The sequence below is a fragment of the Salvelinus fontinalis genome, chromosome 22 (assembly GCF_029448725.1).
Source record: "Salvelinus fontinalis isolate EN_2023a chromosome 22, ASM2944872v1, whole genome shotgun sequence".
Taxonomy (NCBI): domain Eukaryota; kingdom Metazoa; phylum Chordata; class Actinopteri; order Salmoniformes; family Salmonidae; genus Salvelinus; species Salvelinus fontinalis.
The window spans coordinates 8,737,485-8,759,870 of NC_074686.1; the positions used below are offsets into that span (position 1 = coordinate 8,737,485).

General features: G+C 42.6%; 2 protein-coding genes across 2 annotated transcripts; both read left to right on the plus strand.

Annotated features, from left to right (window-relative positions):
- Positions 1–361: 361 nt before the first annotated feature.
- On the plus strand, positions 362–4,479 carry LOC129819703 (inhibitor of growth protein 4-like). The gene is made up of 8 exons (XM_055876206.1): positions 362–419; positions 918–989; positions 1,156–1,322; positions 1,701–1,815; positions 2,138–2,249; positions 2,462–2,606; positions 3,122–3,183; positions 3,338–4,479. The coding sequence occupies exons 1-8, from the start codon at positions 383–385 to the stop codon at positions 3,375–3,377; spliced, it is 750 nt and encodes a 249-aa protein (XP_055732181.1). The 5' UTR covers positions 362–382; the 3' UTR covers positions 3,378–4,479.
- A 6,384-nt stretch (positions 4,480–10,863) lies between these two features.
- Positions 10,864–17,396, plus strand: LOC129819704 (glyceraldehyde-3-phosphate dehydrogenase-like). Its single transcript, XM_055876207.1, has 12 exons — positions 10,864–10,926; positions 11,469–11,514; positions 13,818–13,917; positions 14,027–14,136; positions 14,405–14,495; positions 14,757–14,872; positions 15,105–15,186; positions 15,300–15,451; positions 15,618–15,696; positions 15,843–15,926; positions 16,465–16,562; positions 17,093–17,396. Exons 2-12 carry the CDS (start codon positions 11,492–11,494, stop codon positions 17,160–17,162), a joined length of 1,005 nt encoding a protein of 334 aa, XP_055732182.1. The 5' UTR covers positions 10,864–10,926; positions 11,469–11,491; the 3' UTR covers positions 17,163–17,396.
- Positions 17,397–22,386: the final 4,990 nt, after the last annotated feature.

A 22,386-nucleotide genomic window follows, 5' to 3' on the forward strand; every position in this document is an offset into this window, starting at 1 on the left:
ATGGTCTTTAACTGCGGAGAAAAAGTCTAAGAAAATTGGAATCATTGTGAATGCCACTAAACGTTTTTGGGGTCTTCGTGATGTCAAAGCCGAGGCTGTGCAAGAAATCCTGTCGGTGAATGTACCGCCATCACAGGCCCCTGGGCATGTGTAGGGCATTATTTTGGAGTTGACGGTGATTGAAGTGGGATGGGTTTTCTTAGTTGACGTGTTTTTATTTCGTATGATGCTGTTTTCCCACTGTTTTTTTTTAGTTCGTATTCAATACCCCGTCCAGCTGGTGGCGGTAATGCGCAATTAACATTGAATGCCAACCGCCGTTAAACCCCATGGATGAATATTTCCTGTCTGACCGGAAAAACCTTTGTTTATTATTTTCAAGATGGCGGCGGGAATGTATTTGGAACACTACCTTGACAGTAAGATAGTTTTCCTATATTCACGAAGTAGTTTATCATCCTACTAAATATTGTGTAATGTAATGTGTGTAACGTTATTTGTTTTACATGCACGCATAGCTACTCCCAGAACCAGTAGCTGAGTTTGAGGAGATGAAAAGCCCAGTTAACGTTACTGTTTCAGCTAACATTACTCCCATGAAAAGTCCAGAGCGAGGGACAAAGAGCACGCGAGAAAGCTAGCGAAGTTAGCTCGCTTGCTAACCGAGCTAGGAAAACAGCGCATACTTGTACCATTCTTAATAGATTCTAAATTAATTTCTTGTATCGTATGGTTCTATTCAGTGGTTTCCCTACGTTTACGTACTATACATATTTATAGGCCAGCATTGACAAATTTAGTAACGTTACTTAACACACGCCAGCTATGTTGCAGCCCACTGACACTGATGATACTTCTGTATCTGAATTGGAACCGATATATGACTTAGTATACTGTACAACACCTTGTTCTTCTAGGTATAGAAAACCTGCCATTTGAGCTACAGAGGAATTTCACTCTGATGAGAGACCTGGACACACGGACCGAGGGTGAGACTCTCACACAGATCTGATATTATCCTCATTGTTGTTGTTATCATAACAGGTAAGTAGCGAACACTTATCCAAGCTCCAGTCAAAAGTCAGTGTGCATGTAGTCCATATGATGGTTGTAACCACAACTTACTATAAATCATTTCATCTCTCTTTCTCTCAGATCTGAAAGGGCAGATAGACTCTTTGGCTCGCGAGTACACGTCAAATGCACACACCCTCTCCTCGGAGCGGAAGCTCTCCCTGCTTCGCCAGATCCAGCAGTCATATGGAATGTGTAAAGAGTTTGGAGATGACAACGTCCAGCTGGCCATGCAGACCTATGAGATGGTGAGTAAAACCTTTGGATGGACACAGTAGAGCGAGAATAGGAGTGCTGCTTGGGGTCCATACTGGTAGTGATGAAAATAAATGTTATCTTTGGAGAGAGGGTTACCTTTGCCTGCCTGTAAACATGCACTCTAGTATCATTTGTTGTCTGTACCTCAGGTTGCAGGTAAACCTTACATAGTGAAAGATATGTTATATTCTCAATTAGCATGTTTGATGCAGCTGGAAATGTTGAATAGTACATATTTTGATGTTGAGCAGCAGTGGACACACTTTTTGATTCCACTGTGATTAGTTAGCCTAGACAAGCTGTGATGTCAAGTAATTTGTACATGTGATGTCTCAGTCAGTGTTCTGTTATTCATTGTGACCCCTCAGGTGGACAAACACATCCGCAGGCTGGACACAGACTTGGCCCGCTTCGAGGCAGACCTAAAGGAGAAAAAGATTGAGAGCACCGATTATGACTCGACCTCCAGCAAGGGAAACAAGAGTAAGTTATTTTCTGACACTGTGCTCATTTTCATTCGGTTCTGTCCCTTGAACACGTTACTTTTTAGTGTTGTCTCATTGCTGTCCACACATAAACAAACACACAGACAACGTTTAAGCCTATAGTTAGCTGGGAACTGGGCCTTGTTTATAATTGCATGCAATGGAAAATGTTTTACAAAAAACTAGCTTATTCTTATTGGACAAGTCCAATTAGTCCCTCCCTATATCAGTCTATTTTCTTATGTTTAGTGCTTAATGAACACAACCCAGGCAAGCTCTATATGTGTTCATAGCCTGAAGAGTTTTGTGTCTTTCGCAAGGTGAGCTCAGGGGGCCAAAAGAGAAGAAGGTTAAAGGCACGAGGTTAAAGGCGAAGTCAGACGACGACTGCAGCTCCAAGATCGGACAGAAGAAAGTCAAACTAACACAAACGTATGTACAATTTAAAACATACGTTTCATAAGCTGATGCTTTGTACCAGATATAAGCTAGACAGAAAATTATCATCTCCACTCTAAAAACCCCCTGAACCTAACCGAAATGTTCTGGCCTTCTCTCACTCTGTACCTTACAACAGTCTCTGATACAGTACATCTCTTCCTCTCACTATTAATTGCCATTGTCCTCCCTTGTGGTGTCCTTAGGCCTGAGTTCACAGCCCCTACGGTGAACTTTGGGAACGTCCACCCCTCGGATGTGCTGGACATGCCCGTGGACCCCAACGAGCCCACCTACTGCCTGTGTCACCAAGTGTCTTATGGAGAGATGATCGGCTGTGACAACACAGACGTGAGTCCACAGCTTTCTGCCATTGGTTATCTAACGGTACATGAGCACTAGGTCCAGAGTTGGGGTCATTTCCCTTTCAATTCAGGAAGGAAACTGAAATTCCAAGTCCCTTTTTTTTCCCTCATAGAGAGAAGCAATGACATCGCTTCCTGAGATGGTGGAATTGAAATGAAACCCAAAACTGATTGGGTCAACTATTCACTATGAGACAAATCCTAACCTGAAATCTGGGCACTAGAATTTTTCTACAGAAAATACCACTTTGACATGAATGTGTGATTTTACCAAAAAGTCTTGAGTTATAAATTAGTGTAGTGTCAAGAAATGAGAGATGGGGTTGGAATGTTTGGTGCTTAAATCACAGATTAATTCAGTAAAACCTAAATAAAGGCTAGTTCCTTTTGGTACATTTTGACCAAGAGTAACCCACTACTGTACAGCACTTTAAAAGTTGCTCCCTATACTAATGGAATAATACTAATCAGAATGTACTGTGTGTGTTTGTCTCATTGCAGTGCTCCATTGAGTGGTTCCACTTTGCCTGCGTGGGGCTGACGACAAAACCCAGAGGAAAATGGTAAGTCAAGGAAGAGATTGGAAATCTGGAATTTAGAATAAGGATGTTTCTCCTGTAACATGGAAGAGATCAACTCACTGAACGTACATTTCTCTCTCTCTCTATTTGTCTCTCCCACCCTCTTTTCTCTTGTTCTATCATTTCTTTCGTCCAGGTACTGTCCAAGGTGTACTCAGGAGAGGAAGAAAAAATGAACCCAGAGACAATCATAACCAACAATCATAACGCTAGAGGGATGTAGAGTTTACACAGGAGGGTTCAGTGTTTGTATTGAAACATGGCACGCCCTCCATAAACATCCATAAACATTAACATAGACTCTGCAGGGTCATGTTTAATAGGTCACACCATCACAAGTTGGGTTGAAACGCAAAACCAAAATGAGCATTACCTATTGGACCGAGTCCAAGTAGCCCCTCCCCTTTTTCATTGTGGGTTCTTCTGTTCAGTGTCTAATGGTACTTCTGGTCTGCTATCCTGTATACCTCTCTTTGTCAAACAGAAAGAAGATGGACATTTGACGGAGGTGTAGTTACAGCTGTTAGCCTAATTGATGTTCCCTAATCATGACTATATATTTTTTTTTATTGTTTAACTTTTTGATGGTTGCTTTAATGCTTATTTATGCAGAGTACTACAGAGACGTATCCCCCTCTTTTTACAGCCAGTGGCTCTATATGGTTCTCAGCCACTCAGTTGCTTCATGACAGACTGTAACGGCGGCTCGTACTGGATGCTTTTATACTGAACACTATTCAGCCCTGATACACACCGATCACGTGTATCAACTCTTTTGTTCTCCAACTATTCCCTATATTCTCACTAGTTATTTGATTAAGCGGAGTGGTTGATGTAGCTAGATTGTCGATTTGACTGGAACGGAGAATGTACAGATCTAGATGTGCTAGTTCGGAATGCTGTCGGAAGCAAACTGGACAGAATTTCTCTCTCACATTCATTTAAACAGCAATCACCTGAATTGCAGGTTGTTTGCCCAAAAGAGCTGGAATTAGTGAACTGGAAAAGGAATTGATAACCGAATCTAGATGGTAAAGCTTTAAAAATATATATTTTCTGATATATAGACATTTTGATAGGCCCCATCGCAAATAATTCAACAACGTCCTGTATATTTCATTTAGGTAAAACGTTAAACTCATGAAAAGGTATTTTGATGCTATGACCTTTTGTATTCTGACTAATTGAATAATGTACTTCGAAACATTGGGTGTTGTTTTTGGAGTTATCTATTCTTGAGGAATAAAGCACACACACAAAAAAACAACCAGAGTAAAATGCCGTTTCTTATTTCTAGAAGTTGTTCTACTATCATCATGAGCTGTGTAGGTGTATTCCTGTTTATTACTACTTGTAATCATTTTCAGTCCAGTGTATGAGATGTCTATTGAGAAAGATAAAGACATCTTTGTTTGCATGGATAGTATTGACAGATTATCAATCTGAAGTTCTCCAACAGTGCTTCACTCTGAGATGTTATTTTCATTCTACATCAAATAACTTCATAAATCCAACATTGTACTCTGCTGGCCCATTCCCTACGTATTAAATCTCCAGTGCAGTGTTCAATCTGGCCACAAGGTGTCTAGCTGCTCTCATCACTGCACTATAATAGACCACAGGATATCCTGTGCTTTCCAAAATATCAGATGGTGTCTACTATCTCCAATTTGACACTGGTGGATTGATTATATAACAAATGTACACTACCGTTCCAAAGTTTGGGGTCACATAGAAATGTTTTTGTTTTTGAAAGATAAGCACATGTTTTGTGTCCATAAAAATAATATAAAATTGATCAGAAATACAGTGTAGACATTGTTAATGTTATAAATATTGTAGCTGTAAAAGGATGATTTTTTTAATGGAATATCTACATAGGCGTACTGAGGCCCATTATCAGCAACCATCACTCCAATGTTCCAATGGCACGTTATGTTAGCTAATCCAAGTTTATCATTTTAAAATGCTAATTGATCATTTAACCCTTTTGCAATTATGTTAGCACAGCTGAAAACTGTTGTGCTGATTGAAGCAATGAAACTGGCCTTTAGACTTGTTGAGTATCTGGAGTATCAGCATTTGTGGGTTCGATTACAGGCTCAAAATGACCAGAAACAAAGAACTTTCTTCTGAAAATCGTCAGTCTATTCTTGTTCTGAGAAATGAAGGCTATTCCATGTGAGAAATTCCCAAGAAACTGAACATCTCATACAACGCTGTGTACTACTCCCTTCACAGAAGAGCTCAAACTGGCTCTAACCTGAATAGAAAGAGGAGTGGGAGGACCCGGTGCACAACTGAGCAAGAGGACAAGTACATTAGAGTGTCTAGTTTGAGAAACAGACACCTCACGAGTCCTCAACTGGCAGCTTCATTAAATAGTAGCCGCAAAACACCAGTCTCAACGTTAACAATTAAGAGGTGACTCCGGGATGCTGGCCTTCTAGGCAGAGTTCCTCTGTCCAGTGCCTGTGTTCTTTTGCCCATCTTAATCTTTTAGTTTTTTTTGGGCGAGTCTGAGAAATGGCTTTTTCTTTGCAACTCTGCCTAGAATGCCAGCATCCCGGAGTCGCCTCTTCACTGTTGACGTTGAGACAGGACAACAAAGTCAAGGTATTGGAGTGGCCATCACAAAGCCCTGACCTCAATCCTATAGAAAATGTGTGGGCATAACTGAAAAAGCATGTTCAAGTAAGGAGGCCTACAAACCTGACTCAGTTACACCAGCTCTGTCAGGAGGAATGGGCCAAAATTCACCCAACTTATTGTGGGAAGCTTGTGAAAGGCTACCCGAAACGTTTGGCCCAAGTTAAACACTTTAAAGGCAATGCTATCAAATACTAATTGAGTGTATGTAAACTTCTGACCCACTGGGAATGTGATGAAAGAAATAAAAGCTGAAATAAATCATTCTCTCTACTATTATTCAGACATGTCACATTCTTAAAATAAAGTGATGATCCTAACTGTCCTAAAACAGGGAACTTTTACTAGGATTAAATGTCAGGAATTGTGAAAAACTGAGTTTAAATGTTTTTGGCTAAGGTGTATGTAAACTTCCGACTTCAACTGTAGATATTCCATTACAAATCAGCCGTTTCCAGCTACGATAGTCATTAACAGGTAACTGCCAAAATAAAGGAAACACTTGAATAACGAGGGATACAAAGTACAGTATATTGAAAGCTGGTACCTCCCGCACATGTTGGTCCTGAGCATTTGCTAAGCAGTTAACATCCCATCATGCTTAGGGTCATGTATAAAAATGTTGGGCATGCCCACTTGCCCATTATTTTGCCTGCATTAGCTATGCCCCCATAGGATAACAATGCCCTCATCTACAGGGCACGAGTGGCCACTGAATAGTTTGATGAGCATGAAAACAATGTAAATCATAAGCCTTGGCTGTCTCAGACCAGATCTCAACCCAATTGAATACTTATAGGACATTCTGGAACAGAGTCTGAGGCAACATTTTCCACCAACATCAACAAAACACCAAATTATTTAATTTCTTGTGGAAGAATGGTGTCGCATCCCTACAATAGTTCCAGATACGTGTAGAGTCTATGCCAAGGTGCATTGAAGCTGTTTTGGCTCGTGGTGGCCAAATGCCCTGTTAAGACACTTTTACATTGGTGTTTCCTTTATTTTGGCAGTTACCTGTATGTGGAATTTATTCATGGGTAGAGATTATTTGGAATATTTGTTTTACAAGTATACTGGGTACGAACGCCAAGAAGCATTCAGAGGCCTGTTGCAGGGGGTTCTGTATCTTAAATGCAGAATCAAAACCCTTATTCCTGAACTGTCCCTATGAATGCTGATTTTCATGCAAATGTATCTCTATTTTATTAGACCATAGAACTGAGGTTTACATGAATAAAATAATGATTCCTGAAATGTTAGAAAGATTAACCTAACTACAGACATTTGCAGATACTCTGTGCAATGTGCACAGCAGCTCTTTCAACTCCTGAGGGTTGCTACAATATGTACACCATAGGCCCGTCATGGTTATTGCCAAGTCGTGGCCTGTATCAAGTGAAGGCAAAGGCAAATGTTTAGATAGTGGTTTTGATACGAGCTATTTTGCTGAATTCCCTAGGGTAGGGGTGTCAAACTCATTCCATGTTGGCCCTAGTGTCTGCAGGTTTCTGGGTTTTCCTTTCAATTAAGACCTAGACAACCAGGTTAGGGGAGTTCCTCACTCATTTTTCACCTTATTTCATCAATCAAGTACAAGGGAGGAGGCAAAACCTGCAGACACTCGGCCTTCCGTGGAATGAGTTTGACGCATGTGCCTCAGAGTATCCATTGCACCAAAGCCTTCCAATGCCATTCCTTCAGGGTCAAACGCTGGTCTTTGCTCCAGCACCACTCTATCATGGTATCATCGTTCAAGTCACATACATTTGATAAACCCACATGGAAAATTAAATTGGCACAGTCCTTTCTCGTTCCTGATACGTTCCATTTTTAGGATGTTATTTGAGCTTCCAACATCAACATGTCTTGATTAGACTGAACTTGGGAGAATGTGGAGTGTTACAATTGACAAATTGATGAGTATTAATATGTAATTGGCTGCAGGCACAATGAACATCAATGTCTCTGCAAATATGGTCACTCACTGAATGGAGACGAGGTGAAATGACAAGCAATAGGCCTGTGGTAGCTCTCCAGCACCTCACATTTGAACCCTTGCAGTAGTTAAATCACATAGGCAAAGTAAAGGTCAATCTAAAAATATGGCAGATGACCTTCTCATAATCTGCCAGGCTACTGAATACATATACACTACACCCTGGGATGGCCTATATCTCTCTATTTATATAGATTTATCATGTCAAAGAGGGTGACATTTTGGTAAGGCGACACCGAAAGGTAGGCACAACTTTACCATGGATATTTTCTGTGATATGGTAATATAAATGTTTTATGAAATCTTATCAATGTCTTAATAGGCTATGTTAAGGGTGGGCAGATGCTGCCTGTCCACTTTAATTGTTTATGGGGTTGTCATCGGAAAGGGGGGAGGTGTAACAGTATAGCTTCCGTCCCTCTCCTCGCCCCCACCTGGGCTCGAACCAGGGACCCTCTGCACACATCGATAACAGCCACTCTTGAAGAATCGTTACCCATCGCTCCACAAAAGCCACAGCCCTTGCAGGGCAAGGTCTCAGAGCGAGTGACGTCACCGATTGAAACACTATTAGCGCGCACCACCGCTAACTAGCTAGCCATTTCACATCGGTTACAGAGGCATAGGTTCAGAACAACTGGGCACTCGAATAAATAGAGGTCAAATCATGACGTCAGTGATCTTCAGGTTGGAAAGTGGGAGCTCTAGAAAGAGGCCGAGTTCCCGAGTTGGAATTCCGAGTTGGTTGACCGTTCAAGTCGATTATTCTCTGTCGGAGCTAGTTTTTTTTCAGTTCCCAGTTGTTTTGAACGCACTGAAGTCAGAAGTCAGAGATTTTCGAGTTCCCAGTTGTTTTGAATGCGGCAAAAACTAGGGGAAGAGCCCCATTTCGTTCTCTCATTACTATCTCTCTGAGGGAATACCGCCCACTGGACTGTGAGTTATGGCTAGCTACTGTAGTTCAGGCTAGGTATGTTGTTTTATGCAGCTCCCGTTACCCCGCTGTGTAACCTTAAAACGCCTGTTTGCATTAACTTTAATTCCCTCTGTCCTTTTGTTATTTAAGCTAGTAGGGCTATCCCACTTCTGACACCAATGTAGCGAACAGCGGGTAAGGGAAGTGAAACCGGGTCACTGGTGTGAAACCCTACACATTGCACGAATACAGTTAACCCACTTGGTGGGAATTGTGACGTAGCTCAAATAGCGAGGATCGCCACACTATCCCCCCCAAATTTTCTGTATTGGTGTCAGAGATGGAGCCCGTGAGGCCATCGCAGAGACGTGTACACGGGAGGGATCTGGCATAGAGAAGCGTGGGGACACGGGGTAATGTAGTGACCAGGGATACTTCGGGATTTAGTCCATGATGCCCTTTATGTACTTCCCCAGTGTCAGATGAACTTGTGGATACCATTTTTATGTCTCTGTGTCCAGTATGATGGAAGTTAGAGGTAGTTCTGTGAGCCAATGCTAGCGCAATGACTGGAAGTCTATGGGTATCTGCTAGTATGCTGCCCGGTACAGTTGAAACCGGATTCATCTGTGAAGAGCATGCTTCTTCAGCGTGCCAGTGGCCATCGAAGGTGAGCATTTGCCCACTGAAGTCAGTTATGACGCCAAACTGCAGTCAGGTCAAGATCCTGGTGAGGACAACGAGCATGCAGATGAGCTTCCCTGAGAAGTTTCTGACAGTTTGTGCATCAATTCTTCAGTTGTGCAAACCCACAGTTTCATCAGCTGTCTGGGTGGCTGGTCTCAGACGATCTCACAGGTGAATAAGCCGGATGAGGAGGTCCTGGGCTGTGAGGCCCAGTTGGACGTACTGTCAAATTCTCTAAAACTATGTTGAAGGCGGCTTATGGTAGAGAAATTAAAATTATCTACCAACAGCTCTGGTGGACATTCCTGCAGTCAGCATTGCTCGCTCCCTCACAACTTGAGACGTCTGTGGCATTGTGTTGTGTGACAAAACTGCACATTTTATAGTGGCCTTTTATTGTCCCCAGCACAAGGTGCACCTGTGTAATGGTCATGCTGTTTAATCAGCTTCTTGTTATGCCACACCTGTCAGGTGGATGATACTGTGTGTGACTGTGTGAGCACGAAGTCTTGCATTTCGCTCATCTCAGTGGTTGCTTTCCCCTGCTCAGACATTGCATGCATCAACCAATGGTTGCTTGTCACGTCATCGACTGTGTCAGACTGACAGATTGCTATAACATATGATGTGGTTAGCTGATACATAAAATACCTGTCCAGGCCACAGGAGGCAGCTGAGGGAAGGACGGGTCATAATAATGGCTGGAACGGCAGTAATGGAATGGCATCAAACAAATGAAAACCATGTGTTTGATGTCCATTCCACCAATTCCGCTCCAGTCATTACCACGAGCCTGTCCTCCCCAATAAAGGCACCACCAACCTCCTGTGATCCAGGCATTGTAAGATCTGGCAGGCATCAGCAATGCCTAGACAGGGGAAAGCACCCAATATCTGCAGTGCTGCTCATGGTAACATCATTTGGCTGAGTCTACCTGCATTTCCACGTGTATTAACAATTGTCAAATTAATTTATCAATCCATCTAACCTCACCTGTTTCATTTATTAGTATGTATAATGTAATGAAATAGGCAGACAGCAGGTCTCGAACCCTCGATCATCTAGCCCGAAGTCCAGCCCTCTATCTACTGTGCCGCAAAAGCTTGCTCGAACTGCAGAGTCGATATCCGCGCTTATAAACTCAGGGTCGTTACAATATTAATGAAATATCAAGTTAGGAGAACATATATTTCTTGCCAAGATGCGCCCTGTTGCAATGCTGCCAATCTAACCAAAACAATAATAATGTGGGGTACAAGGCACGACTGTCCACACCGTCCAACTGAATGGTGCAGGTTTTTTGTTCCGTATTTACTGCGGATTGACAAGCCACTACGACCTTGACATTCTGACCGGGCGTGCGCACGCGGAGGCGTGTCCAAGGACTCAATGGGAAGATAAAATGCGAGCGCACCTTTACTCGTCCCCGCTTCCCCTTGTGAACAAGTGGACAGACAGAGCCTATACAAGAACGGTACTTTAAAAACTTTCTTTGCTCTTTTATGCGTTCCAAAGCCAACTTTAATTGACAGTTTCAAGTGTGCCTTAATTGTATGTGATTTACGCACTGTGTAGGCTTCGGCGTATCTGGTGTTTTGAATAGCTGTATTTTGACTTTGGGCTAACCTACGTGTTTTTAAATGTGTTTTCTGTGCATGCAGACTTAGTAAAACAAATTCAACGTTTTCCATGACATGTCAACTGTGTACTTTAACAAAACACTGCTGATAGATGCCACAGATTTAATGGCCTTTTTTTTTTGTAGTGACTGTTAATCTGATATACGTAGATCAGTGTTTCCTAAACTCAGTCCTGGGGACCCAAAGTAGTGCACATTTAGTTTTTTTCCGTAACGCGAAACAGCTGATTTCAAATGGCCTGATCAAAGCATGATGAGTTGATCATTTGAATTGGCTGTCTACTACTAGAAAAAAAACTGTTTGGGGAATGCTGACGTGGATACTTATTCTGAATATGCATTCTACTTGTTGGTTTTAATTGATGTTTTACTTTCAGAGGACTATACCATATCAGGCAAAATGGTGAAGATTGGGATCAATGGGTAACCTGCTTTTGTCAATACTTTAAAAAGAAATCACTGGTTTTGTATCAGAACTAGAGGAGAGTTCAAAATGTCACAAGAGACTCAGTCTTGCATTGCACAAATCCCTTGATAGTTTGTGTACTTTGGAACCAAGTTTGAGAAGCTCATGCCATACTGTTCACAAGCCTTCTCCATTCTCTACTTATTTATAGTTTGGGTGTCACACCGCCTCTACAGCACTCTCTTGTATCTTCTCAGCTGTCACATTCCTTTATTCTATCCATCTAATAATATCCCGCTAACCTTGTCAGCTGAAGTCCTTTTTTTTTTTTTTTTTTTGGTCTAGCTCTTTGACCAATCTTATCCTTCTAACCTTTATTTGACTAATAGACTGCAGGAAGATACGATTGATATAAACCCTTTCCCAAAATCAATCTGTAATGATGCCCATTTCTAATCTGGGACACTAAAGTGCCGATTGACCTATATACAGTAAGGAAACTGAACTCTTAACATTGGGAGCAATAGATCCTCCTGACTGTTCAGTTCCCTCAAAGCCTATGTCATAGACTCATAACAAGGTGTTAAGTCATACAAAATGTCATTGACTAGAACAAATAGCTTGTTAATAGTAAAGGATAGCAAGGAATTTGCTCCACAATGCCATTTCTTTCCCCTGGCTCCTACTGTTACCAAATAGGCTACTTGTTTTTCACCTTGTTTTTACTCAGTTCGGATGCACTTTGACTCCTTTGGTGGTCAATACATTGACCGTTGTGGACAGGACAACCTTTTAGCTGGGGGTGTCTGATTTGTGTCACTGGGCGAAGTTCAAATGAGTTAAACATTGTGGTGATCCTTATGAGTGACACTGAATCCTCAATCACAGGGATTTTATCATCCTCTCTGAACTTGATTGGTCTGTATATCCCAAGACAAATCTGTGCAGTATTTGGCTGCTGATGTTATGTAAATGGAAGTTATTTCAGCTGCCCAGGAACTGACTTTTCTTTTTTTTTTTTTATTGGTATTTAAAACTATTCTAGACTATAATCCAGTTTACTTTGTATTTCAGTGGTGTCTAGGCTTTTCTCAACCACTGACTGCAACTCAAGTCTCCAACATTCACAGTATTTGAACAATGTGGTCCTATCAGTTTGCGTTAACCAGTAACTATCAGACATCATTCACTTCGCCGAAGAGAGCAGTCCCATGTGGATTGCACTTAACTATTCACCCAATTTATGCTTAATCTACCTACACAACCGATGGCCAGATGTACAGTAAGCTATACTGAACAAAAATATGAACCCAACTATTTCAAAGATTTTGCTGAGTTACAGGTCGTAAGGAAATGAGTTAACTGAAATCAATAAATTAGCCAGTAATCTATGATTTCACATGACTGGGCAGGGGCGCAGCCATGGGTTGGCCTGGGAGGGCATAAGCCCACCCACTTGGGAGCCAAGCCCACCCATTGGGGAGCTAGGCCTAGCCAATCAGTTTCCCCCCACAAAAAGGCTTTACGACAGACTCCTCAACACCCCACCCTCCCCTCAGACTATCCCACAGGTGAAGAAACTGGATGTGGAGGTCCTGGGTTGACGTGGTTGAGGCTGATTGCACGTACTGCCAAATTCTTAAATGATGGAGGTGGCTTATGGTAGAAATTATTCTCTGCCGACAGCTCTGGTGGGCATTCCTGCAGTCTTAACAATTGCATGCTCCCTCAGCTTGAGACATCTGTGGCGTAACAAAACTGCACATTTTAGAGTTGGCTTTTACTGTCCCCAGCACAAGGGGCCCCTGTAATGATCGTGCTGTTTAATCAGCTGCTTATTATGCCACACTTGTTAAGTGAATGGATTATCTTGACAAAGGCTAAAATGCTCATGGAGGGATGTAAACAAATTTGTGCACAACTTTACAAAAGCTTTTTGTGCGTATGGAACATTACTGCTGTCATATTTCAGCACATGGGACCAACACTTTACATGTCGCATTTATTTTTGTTCAGTGTATTAAAAAAAAATGCAATGATTTGAGGGTAATGTCCCTTTTAACTGCACAGGCCAACCAAGCTTAAACAGACTAGTCTTTAACCTGCTTTTCCAATTTGTCCTCAACCCCGCACTTCTCATTTCTGGTCCCGCTGCACCAACCCAACCATATTGGGCATAAACAAAGGCTCTGGGCTGCAAATGTCACGGTTGGCAGGTGTTGTCGAGCTGTCATCAGACATGTCAGTTTAGGGCTCCTGCCGCATGCTGGTGTGGTAATACGATACATGAGGATTAACTGTAAGACTCTTCTCGTCTCAGATTTGGGCGTATTGGGCGTCTGGTGACCCGTGCCGCCGCCAAGAACGGCAAGGTCGAGGTCGTCGCCATCAATGACCCCTTCATTGACCTGGACTACATGGTGAACTTCATACTGCATTAAGAAATGCTGTACACACAAACCAGTTTTAGCTGCTTGTGTTTACTGTAACATCCCTTACTGGCTTTAAAGTCCTGCCCCTGTTCCATAGGTCTACATGTTCAAGTATGACTCCACCCACGGTGTTTGGAAGGACAGCGAAGTGAAGCAGGAAGGTGGAAAGTTGATCATTGGCAATCTGCACATCACAGTTTTCCATGAGTGAGTGGGTTTTCCTTGACTTATTATTTAGGTACATTGGTTCAAATTACACATTTGGATGGTTTTGTGCACCCATATTAAGCTTAGTGGTGGACTAAAAAAGATTCCTCTCTGGTTCTGGGAAACTGCCCCATTGACTGAGTGCTCTAGTAGGCTAGAACAGGTATATTATGCCTATGGGTTTCACACACATTGGAACATTCTACTTCTGTAATTGGAACGCTTGTTTTGTAGTTTCACCCCAACTTCTTCTCGTTGCGTTCTTCAGGAGGGACCCCACCGCCATCAAGTGGGGCGACGCTGGCGCGGACTACGTCGTCGAGTCGACTGGTGTGTTCACCACCATCGACAAGGCCTCTGTAAGTACCTCAGTTCACTAGCAGTAGGAAGGCCATGGTCACATTTTTAGTTAGTTAGTGATTTGGTGTGCGTTCATTATTTTGGTATGCAATATGACCCCACTTTGAATTATGACCTTTTTTCTTTCTTACTTTAACTCCCTTTGTTTTTTTTGCGTTTCACTGGGCTGTTTATGCTTTGTGCTAAAGGTTGGCTGGCTTAGTTCATTCAGTGGCTTTGCATTTCCACAAACGTAACCTTTGCCCAACCACCCACCACAGGCTCATCTGCAGGGAGGTGCCAAGAGGGTCATCATCTCCGCCCCTAGCGCCGATGCCCCCATGTTCGTGATGGGCGTCAACCACGAGAAGTACGACAACTCCCTGAAGGTTGTCAGGTAAGCCTCATGTTGCGTTATCTTTTTAAGGAGCATTGGTAATTCCCTGTGGCCAAATTATGACTTGTACAAAGAATGGCTGAAACACGCACTCAGTGTGCAGTGTTCTCACCCCTGAGTAATACTATTTAAATAGTGTAATTTCAGCTGATTATTTTATGAATTTGTGACACAATGTTCAATCGTTAAGTATTTGTTAGTGTCATGTTATTAACAATTTATGTCCTCACAGCAACGCCTCCTGCACAACTAACTGCCTGGCTCCCATCGTCAAGGTTATCAATGACAACTTTGGCATCATTGAGGGTCTTATGGTAAGAATGGATCTTCATTCGGTGTTTGATTTTTGAATGTCATAGCCCTTTAATCTTAGTGGTGCTCCATGAACCCTGCATGGACTAATGTTGTCGCCCCCCCCCCCCCCCAGAGCACAGTTCACGCCGTCACAGCCACACAGAAGACTGTTGACGGGCCTTCCGGTAAGCTGTGGAGAGATGGCCGTGGTGCCAGCCAGAACATTATCCCTGCTTCCACTGGCGCCGCCAAGGCCGTGGGCAAGGTTATCCCCGAGCTGAATGGGTATGAACCAATCGACCGTAGTTTTTAATGGAGTTTTGATGATAGTGATAAATGCTGAGATTTGTAGCACTAGTGCTTTTTACCAGGGTTGTTTTTTGAAGAATTTACTCGAGCCCCACTTGTGACGGTGTGGATCCTGACCCTTGTGGGTTTTTCTGACCCACAGCAAGCTGACCGGCATGGCCTTCCGTGTCCCCACTCCCAACGTGTCCGTGGTTGACCTGACTGTCCGTCTCGAGAAGGCCGTAAGTCTCCCAACTTTTTTATACTTTCGCTAATGTCTATTAGAGGTTCAACTGGGATTTTGGTGCAAGTTACCAGCATTATGGCAACAGGCACTTCATACATTTTTATCTATATATTTTTTTACATGTTCGCTCTTCTGCTTTAGGCGCCTTATGACGAGATCAAGAAGGTTATCAAGGCTGCCGCTGAAGGACCCATGAAAGGAATTCTGGGATACACAGAAGACCAGGTAAATATTTCCCCATTCCAACCCTGTCCCAATCTGTCCTTTACTTGAAGTGTGCACTTGTACACTACTTCCCATAAATATTAAGTCATTAGATTGGTCTAGGTCAGGGTTTCCTGATCTGAGGTTCCCCTGGGTGCACCACGCTTTGTGCCCTAGCACTATACAGCTGACTCATAACCAATTCATCACGCTTTGATTATTTGAATCTGCTGTGTTAGGTTGACAAAACGTGCCCCCAGGACTGTTTGGGGAAACCTTGGTCTAGAGTACCCCAGCCAGTCCACATATTTGGTGTATTCCACAGCTGATTTAAAGAGGCGCTTGATTAGGTGACAATTTGAATAAGTTGTGCTTGTTCTGGAACACATCAAATGCATGGACGTAGAGCACACTTCATGAGAAAGGAGTGATTGGGAAGTAAGGCAACCTTTCCCTATGCCATCGGCCTCAAGGTCATAGGTTGAAATGTCTAAGTGGCAACTCTAACGAGCGCTAGTGATGGTTAATCGTTTACACTAAAACTTGTTGCTCCCCTCAGGTGGTGTCCACAGACTTCAACGGCGACTGCCGCTCCTCAATCTTTGACGCCGGCGCAGGCATTGCCCTCAACGACCACTTTGTCAAGCTGGTCTCATGGTATGTATGCAGGAACCTACACATTGTGCTCACACCAGGTGTCAACCGACTCCGTTTCATCGACATGTACAGCTGTGCATCATTTGCATTGCAGTGAATGTTGCAGCTGTTATAACATTACAAAGGGCAGCATATGTAATGAACAGTGGTCCAAGAACAGAGCCTTGAGGGACACCGAAACTTTCCTTTTTGTTGGAGTTTACATCCACATTGATACCATGCCAGGATCTAAACCAGGCAACAAAAAACATTCAAATAACAAAAGGGCTTATTAAATAAACTTATTGTGATTGAGGTATGGCAAAATGAAACACAATGTTTGAACTTGTGGCACGCAATGCTGCCTAGTGTCAGCTGGACCACAAAGGTGTGAACTGCATAGTTGAATGCAGTTCATGGACGTGGGAGTCACTCACTCGGACATGATCAATGTTGTAATTCTGTTTCATCGCAACATTAATTTAATTAGTATAGCCTTAGCTTTCCCCTGTAGGTTTTGGTGAATTTTCAAACTCTTCTTTCTTCTATAGGTATGACAATGAGTTTGGCTACAGCAACCGTGTTGTTGACCTGTGTCTGCACATGGCCTCCAAGGAGTAAAGTTTCCACCCCACACTTCCAACCACTCATTACCTCTTCCTTCTCCTGAACGGACACCCCACCAGTCCGCTGCCAGAGAGCCTGTAGTGAACTCAACTCAATGGGAACATTTTTACAAGTCACACCTCGTTTCTGTTCAGTGTGAGGATTGAGTATTTTTGCCTGCGGAATATTTCTGTTTACTACACTGTGGCTTAATTTGCACTCCTTCACAATAAAAGTCCTGTTATTGAACTATCGTCTCATTCTTCCAGAGCATATGTTCATTATGGCACGCAACTGTTTTGAAATGGAATATTAATGTAAGTGTTCTACCATTTGGTACCTAATAAACACACCACTGCGTGGACTAACGTCTACCCCACTGTTCATCCTGTCGCAGAACACAGTCCCTCTGATAAGCTGTAGAGATGTGCCAGCCAGAACAGGCTGTGGTATGAACCAATCAATGAACACTGGTTCCTTAATGGGTTTTTATCACCAGTGATGGATAGGACTTCTATACTGCTTTTCACGAGTGGAATCAGTTGAGCCGTCATATGGAGCTAGTCTAAAGTAGTCGACACACCCAATTATGAGTTTCAAAAAAAAAAAAAAGCTAAGATGAACCACTGTGTTAGACACAGATTCAAACAGGTTCTTTTAATGTTTACATTTAAGCACATTTTGCTTGTAATAGTGTGGATCTAAAGAACTAGGACCCGTAGCAAGCTGATATGGCTATCGTGTGCCCCTTGTCTGGTTGACCTGACAATCTGTCTTATGAAGATGTAAGCTCTGTTTGCTACATACTTTAGTCAGACTGATGTTTGTGGTGAGGGGTGTTGTACAAAAGTCAACAGTGACTGGATAATCTCTAAAAGAGAATCAAAGCCAATGACACATTTTCTAACTGCCGCTTTACCCACGTATGTTCTGGACCAATTGGATCACCTGAATGTGTTCGTTTTGGGTCGGCAGGTACTTGGAGCCAAACGTTTGGCTGGCGCAAGGAGTCTCGGTAGCCAGGCAAGTAAGTCTCCCAATAAGTATTTCCTATCCTTTTGTTAGTGGCAACTAATGTCAGGGTTGGTGTCAATTTAGTAAATCAACTGAAAGGCCAGTGGTCTCCAATGCTTCTCTATAGTTAGGTTTCCATCAAATGTAACACATTTTCCTGCAAATATTCTAAGATCTGCATAAATAAAACTATCCCACCAGTGGTGGTTCCACAAAATGCACTTGTTGCGGATAAAAGCCTGTGTCTGACGTAGTGCACAAAGTTAAAAACCTGGTGATTTTGGGAAAGTTACTGCTCATTCGTTTCTTGAAGTCACTGGATTGGTGTGTGCGCAAGCTTTCCTCTGCATTGCTGTCGCGTGTTAGATCAGGGATTTACTCAAAGGGAGGAAGTAAGGATACGTTTGTAAGAGTATCGAAAAGGGCCCAAGTTTTTTCCTACTCATTTCCTGGGCCTACAAACTGCAATGTCTAAGCTCAGACACAAGGGAGTAGTAAAGATACATTTTTCCCAACTCACTCATCCTTCAGGTGGTGTCTGCAGACTACCTCAGTGTCTGCTGCTCAATCCACTTTCCCTAACATGGCAGCCTTCTCTCCTCCAAAGCTGACATTGACGCAGAAATACACCACCGCCAACCTAAGCTGTGCCTTCTCAAGATGGAGGAAAAGAGTCTCTGAGGATCACTACATCCAGGCCAGAACCAAAATCCTGGTCTACAAACCACTAGTGCTCCCTACTGTATGGACCACATACCACAGGCATCTTAAAGCCCTGGAGTCTCAGCACCAAAGATGGCCTCCGCAACATGAGGATCAGCTGGGAAGACCGGCACACCAGTGTCCTTGAGAAAAACATCCGCAGCGTCACCACCACCACCGTTCAACACAAGCTCTGATGGACTGGCGATGTTGTCAGGATGCCCAACTCTCACCTCCTGAAACAGGTCCTGTATTCAAAACTAAACACAGGACAGCTGGCTCCTGGAGGACAAAAGAACACGAGCCATAAACAGGTGTTTTAGGCTCAAACATGTAAAGTGATTTAACTTTTAAACAACTTTCCTGAATCTTAACCTATAACCTTAGTATCATGTATCTATTTAGTATAAAACTGGTTTGTATCAACCAAGTTATTCTGGAAATCTTACAACATTAGCAAAACAAACCTTTCAAAACATACAATGGGGAAATACTGGGTTGTAATACTGGGTTGTAGGTCTTGTAGTTAAAGAAGCTGACACAATGTGCCATATGGATTTGACTGCACATTTTAATGGTGAGACTGCATAACTCACCACCAGGTGTCAAATAAATTGGGAGTCATTAAAACTCGATTTTCAACCACTCCCCAAATTTCTTGTTAACAAACTACAGTTTTGGCAAGTCGGTTAGGACATCTACTTTGTGCATGAAAAGGCCAAACATTTTGGGTAGACTTCCACAAGTTTCCCACAATAAGTTGGGTGAATTTTGGCCCATTCCTCCTGACAGAGCTGGTGTAACTGAGTCAGGTTTGTAGGCCTCCTTGCTCGCATACGCTTTTTCAGTTCTGCCAACAAATTTTCTATAGGGTTGAGGTCAGAGCTTTGTGATGGCCACTCCAAAACCTTGACTTTGTTGTCCTTAAGCCATTTTGCCACAACTTTGGAAGTATGGTTGGTGTCATTGTCCATTTGGAAGACCTATTTGCGACCAAGCTTTAACTTCCTGACTGATGTCTTGAGATGTTGCTTCAATATATCCACATAATTTTACTTCCCCATGATGCCATCAATTTTGTGAAGTTCACTAGTCCCTCATGCAGCAAAGCACCACCACAACATGATGCTGCCACCCCCGTGCTTCACGGTTGGGATGGTGTTCTTCGGCTTGCAAGCTTCCCCCTTTTTCCTCCAAACATAACGATGGTCATTATGGCCAAACAGTTATATATTTGTTTCATCAGACCAGAGGACATTCCTCCAAAAAGTACGATCTTTGTCCCCATGTGCAGATGGGGACAAAGACCGTAGTCTGGCTTTTTGATAGCGGTTTTGGAGCAGTGGCTTCTTCCTTGCTGAGCGGCCTTTCAGGTTATGTCAATATGGGACTAGTTTTACTGTGGATATAGATACTTTTGTATCCGTTTCCTCCAATATCTTCACAAGATCCTTTGCTGTTGTTCTGGGATAGATTTGCACTTTTCGCACCAAAACATGTTCATCTCTAGGAGACAGAACACGTCTCCTTCCTGAGCAGTATGACGGCTGCGTGGTCCCATGGTGTTTATACTTGCACACTATTGTTTGTACAGATGAATGTGGTACCTTCAGGTGTTTGGAAATTGCTCCCAAGGATGAACCAGACTTGTGGAGGTCTACAATTATTTTCCTGAGATCTTGGCTGATTTATTTTGATGTTCTCATGATGTCAAGCTAAGAGGCACTGAGTTTGAAGGTAGGCCTTGAATTACATCCACAGGTACACCTCCAATTGACTCAAATTATGTCAATTAGCCTATCAGAAGCTTCTAAAGCCATGACATAATTTTCGGTAATTTTCCAAGCTGTTTAAAGGCACAGTCAACTTAGTGTATGTAAACTTCTGACCCACTGGAATTGTGAAACAGTGAATTATAAGTGAAATAATCTGTCTGTCTGTAAACAATTGTCATGCACAAAGTAGATGTCCTAACTGACTTGCCAAAACTGTAGTTTGTTAACAAGAAATTTGTGGAGTGTTTGAAAAACGAGTTTTAATGATTCCAACCTAAGTGTATGTAAACTTCCGACCTCATCTGTATATGGCATATGTGTATGTCTACTCTTGCTATGTCTAGAGGTTCAAGACACGCCTAGCTCATCCATCACCTGTCTGAATGGTTTCATTTCATGTGAAAGTAAGAGTAGGCGAACAGGGTGTTGGATGCATGTGCCTAGGAGGACAGTAAAACTTCTTAGGGCGAGCTCTGTCCTGACTCCAATAGTCGACCAGCCCAAGCTGTTTGCAATGTAGTTCAGTATGGTGACAATCATATATATTGTACAAAAATACATCTCCTGCAGTCACTACCATTACAAATACTTAAAGACAAGCGAGCATACACATTTTCTTCAGGAAATTGTCTTTTTCTAGGAATCCTTTGCTTTCTTCCACCACCTGTAGCACTATAACCTTGAAAGCCACAAACACCAAAACAACTTTAAAATGTCAAGACTGGCACTGGTCAAGTAACTTGAAAAAAAAAAACGTATTGATACTGTTTATTCGTTCCACACTATAGCCATACTTGTGTAAATTCCAATGCATTTCAATGGCCATAGGTTACATGGTCAAAACATTTGATTGGGGAAAGAGGATACCTAGTCAGTTGTATAACTGAATGCGTTCAACTGAAATGTGGCTTCCGCATTTAACCCAACCCCTCTGAATCAGAGAGCTGCACGGAGCTGCCTTAACATCCACGTCATCCGGGGAGTCGTTGTTGTTGGGGTTGAACTGCCTTGCTCAGGGGCAGAATGACAGATTTTTACCTTGTCGACTCGGGGATTCGATCCAGCAGCCTTTTGGATACTGGCCCAATGCTCCTACCTGCCAGGATACCTACCACCCAGAACTAGTCTTCAAGCGTTTAAGCCACAAAAGACCAAACCATCTTTAAAACATATTTATATATTTTTTACCTATAACTATTTCACATTTGCATAAAAGCTCCATAGGCTATAATAGTACATTTTGGATTCCCTACTGCTCTTGAACCGTTTAAGCTACAAACACCAAACCTACGTTGAAATGTAGAGTCAACTTAAATTGATCGTAAAATCTTTTTGATACCATTTACTATAACCATTTTAAATTAGCATAAAAGCTCCATGCTACAATGACACTGTAACGTCTTCTCTAGACAGAACGGAATCGCAGAGAGGTATGTTTCAATCATGCATTCCCTGAAATCAAAGCTAACCCGGGGTTGGTTACACTAAAAGTACATGAAAACTCCTCAACTCTGAACTGAGCGCACTTTCCCCTCACAAGCAAACTACTCCAGGTCAATGAACTCTCTCTTCCCACGTTCACCAACCTGCCCTTACTATGTGTGACACCCTCCCAAAACAACCCAACAAACCCTCTTCCTATTGGCTATAACTTGTAGCCAATACTCACTATAGATGAGCAAGCTTTTCTATTTTTGGACTATATAACTGGTTTACATCAAACCAAGTTACTCTGGAATTAGGAAAGC

Bases quoted from the DNA above. Each gene is read 5' to 3' on its own strand.
- LOC129819703 (XM_055876206.1), top strand. From the start codon at position 383: ATGGCGGCGGGAATGTATTTGGAACACTACCTTGACA. The intron at 420-917 runs GTAAGATAGTTT...TTGTTCTTCTAG, and splicing joins TTTGGAACACTACCTTGACA to GTATAGAAAACCTGCCATTT. The intron at 2,607-3,121 runs GTGAGTCCACAG...GTCTCATTGCAG, and splicing joins TCGGCTGTGACAACACAGAC to TGCTCCATTGAGTGGTTCCA.
- LOC129819704 (XM_055876207.1), top strand. From the start codon at position 11,492: ATGGTGAAGATTGGGATCAATGG. The intron at 14,137-14,404 runs GTGAGTGGGTTT...TGCGTTCTTCAG, and splicing joins CACATCACAGTTTTCCATGA to GAGGGACCCCACCGCCATCA. The intron at 15,927-16,464 runs GTAAATATTTCC...TGCTCCCCTCAG, and splicing joins TGGGATACACAGAAGACCAG to GTGGTGTCCACAGACTTCAA.